The sequence below is a fragment of the Rhinopithecus roxellana genome, chromosome 13 (assembly GCF_007565055.1).
Source record: "Rhinopithecus roxellana isolate Shanxi Qingling chromosome 13, ASM756505v1, whole genome shotgun sequence".
Lineage (NCBI taxonomy): Eukaryota > Metazoa > Chordata > Mammalia > Primates > Cercopithecidae > Rhinopithecus > Rhinopithecus roxellana.
Genome location: NC_044561.1, coordinates 41,625,279 through 41,627,748, shown reverse-complemented (window position 1 = coordinate 41,627,748; position 2,470 = coordinate 41,625,279). Strand labels below are relative to the sequence as shown.

Genomic DNA, 2,470 nt, shown 5'->3' with positions numbered 1-2,470 from the left:
TTCACCGTGTTAGCCAGGATGGTCTTGATCTCCTGACCTCATGATCCACCCACCTTGGCCTCCCAAAGTACTGGGATTACAGGCATGAGCCAGCGGGCCCTGCCACGAGCCCCCGTTTATAAGGACCCCAGTCCTTGAATTGAGGCCCACCCTACTCCAAGATGACATCCTCTGAACTAATCCCATTTGTAATGATCCTATTTCCAAATCGGATCATCTTCTGGTCCTGGGGGTTAGGATGTGAATTTATAGATGGGGCGGGGGGGTGCCGCGATTTGCCCGCCAACACTCCCCTTCCCCCAGTTCACCATGTGAACCTCTAGTCCTTGTGTGTGGGGATGAAAATCCCAGGTGACATTACCAAGTGGGAAGCAGTAGCTTTTGACTTTTACATCAATCGACCCAGAGGTCGGTGTGGCCCAGGAAGTACAAACGGGTGGAAGGTGGTCCCCAGATTAGGGCCTCAAATTCCTCTCCCCATTGGGCGGGGGCCAGGAGAAGAGGTGACATAGGTGTCTGAAACAGCTGCTACAGATGGCTCAGCGTCCTCTCAAAGGGGTCAGGTCACCCACATATTTGTGGGAGTTTGGCCGGAGTCCGATTGGGAGAAAAGAGTTGGAAAAAAACCACAAACCTCACCGCGCCCAGCAGAAGAGCCCCAGAAGGCGCGAGGGGGGCGGCCGGGTGGCCCCGGGGCTCAGTGGCTGCCCTCGTCCAGCATTGTGCCCAGGTCCTCGCAGATCCTGCGCAGGTGGGAGCGGTAGGGCTCTGGGGGCCGTAAAGTACGGCCAGGAAGTCGCAGTCAGCCAGGTGGCCGAACACGTGGTTGATGCGGCTGTGGGACTTGGTGGTCAGCTGGGGGCCCACGGCCTGGCGCAGCAGGTCGCGGCACTCGAGCAGCCCGACAGCCAGCACTTGCTGGTCGAAGGTGAAGTCCACCTGCTGGAAGCTGATGGCCATCATGGCCAGGAAGTGTGCCCGGTGGCGGAAGCGCCACAGCAGCGTCAGCTCCTCCCTGCCCAGCTGGTCCCCACGCAGCAGCAGCCCCAGCTTCAGGGCCACCTTCACCAGGTTCTTGAGCATCTTCTGGGCCTCCTTGCAGCTGCGTGTGAACTCCCTGGTGGCGCGGTACAGCTCGTCCAGCACCTCGCTGCTGGTGTCATACACCAGCATGGCCACCACTGCCTTAGATGTCATCTTACTCAGGAGCTTCTTCTGTGCCTGCAGAGCCAGGCTCTTGGTGCTGAAGGTGTCCATGGCCTGCTCTCGGAGAAGAGTCTGTGTGTTCAACCGTCGGGGGTCAGTCCAACCACCTCCGTGGGCTGAGGCCGTTGCTGCGGTGGTGGGATCAGCGCCGGAGCAGGGCCGGAGCTGGGGCGGGTGCAAACTTTTCAATGCAAAGAATGGTGTAACACTGTGAGATGAATTCACACATCAGAAAGCAGTTTCTCAGAATATTTCCATTTGGTTTTTGTCTGAGGATATTGCCTTTGTCACCGTAAGCTTCAATGTGATCCAAAATATTCCTTCTCAGATTCCCGAAAACAGTGCTACCAAACTGATCCATAAAAAGTATCATGTAACTCTGTGAGATGAATTTAAAAATCCCAAAGCAGTTTCACAGAAAGCATCTTTCTAGCTTTTGAATGAGGATATTTCTTTTTTCACTATAAGCCTCAATGTGCTCGCAAATATGTATTTGCATATTCTACGAAAATCGTGTTATGAAACTGCTCCATGAAAAGAAACGTGTAATTCGGTCACTTGAATTTACAGACCCCAAAACAGTTTCTCAGAAAGTTTCTATTAGGCTTTTGTCTGAGGATATTTCCTTTGTCACCACAAGCTTGAATGCTCTCCCAAATATCCTATTGCAGATTCCACGAAAATAGCGTTATCACACTGCTCATTGAAAAGAATGGTGTAACGCTGTAAGACGAATTCATGCATCACCAAACAGTTTCTAAGAAAGCTTATTTCTATTTTTTATCTGAGTATATTTCTTTATTCTCTATAGTCCTCAATGCAAACCCAAATATCCCTTTGCAGATTCCACGAAAACAGTATTACAAGACTGCTCTGTGAAAAGATAGCTGTAGTTCTGTGAAATGAATTCACACATCACAAAGAACTTCCTCAGAATGCTTCTTTCTAGTTTTTGTCTGAGGATGTTTCCTTTGTCACCATAGGCTTCATGCAATCCAAAATATCGTATTGCTCATTTCATGAACACAGTGTTAGCAAACAGCTCCCAGAAAATAGTCCTGGAACTCTGTGAGATTAATATGCACATCACAAATCTATTTCTCAGAAAGTTTCTTGCTAGTTTTTATCTGATTATATTTCCATTGTCACACTAGGCTCTAATGCGATCCAAAATATCTCTTCTCAGATTCCCCAAAAACAGTGCTAACAAACTGCTCCATGAAAGGAAATTTTAAGTCTGCAAGATGAAGTCACAAATTATAAA

The 2,470-nt window shown here is 49.4% G+C and overlaps 1 protein-coding gene across 1 annotated transcript; it reads right to left on the bottom strand.

The window, feature by feature from the left end:
• Nucleotides 1-213: 213 nt before the first annotated feature.
• Nucleotides 214-1,372, bottom strand: LOC104677695 (tumor necrosis factor alpha-induced protein 8-like protein 1). Its single transcript, XM_030915746.1, has one exon. The coding sequence runs from the start codon at nucleotides 1,255-1,257 to the stop codon at nucleotides 565-567; it is 693 nt and encodes a 230-aa protein (XP_030771606.1). The 5' UTR covers nucleotides 1,258-1,372; the 3' UTR covers nucleotides 214-564.
• Nucleotides 1,373-2,470: the final 1,098 nt, after the last annotated feature.

Coding starts and splice junctions, on each gene's coding strand:
- LOC104677695 (XM_030915746.1), bottom strand. CDS start 1,257: ATGGACACCTTCAGCACCAAGAGCCTGGCTCTGCAGGCACAGAAGAAG.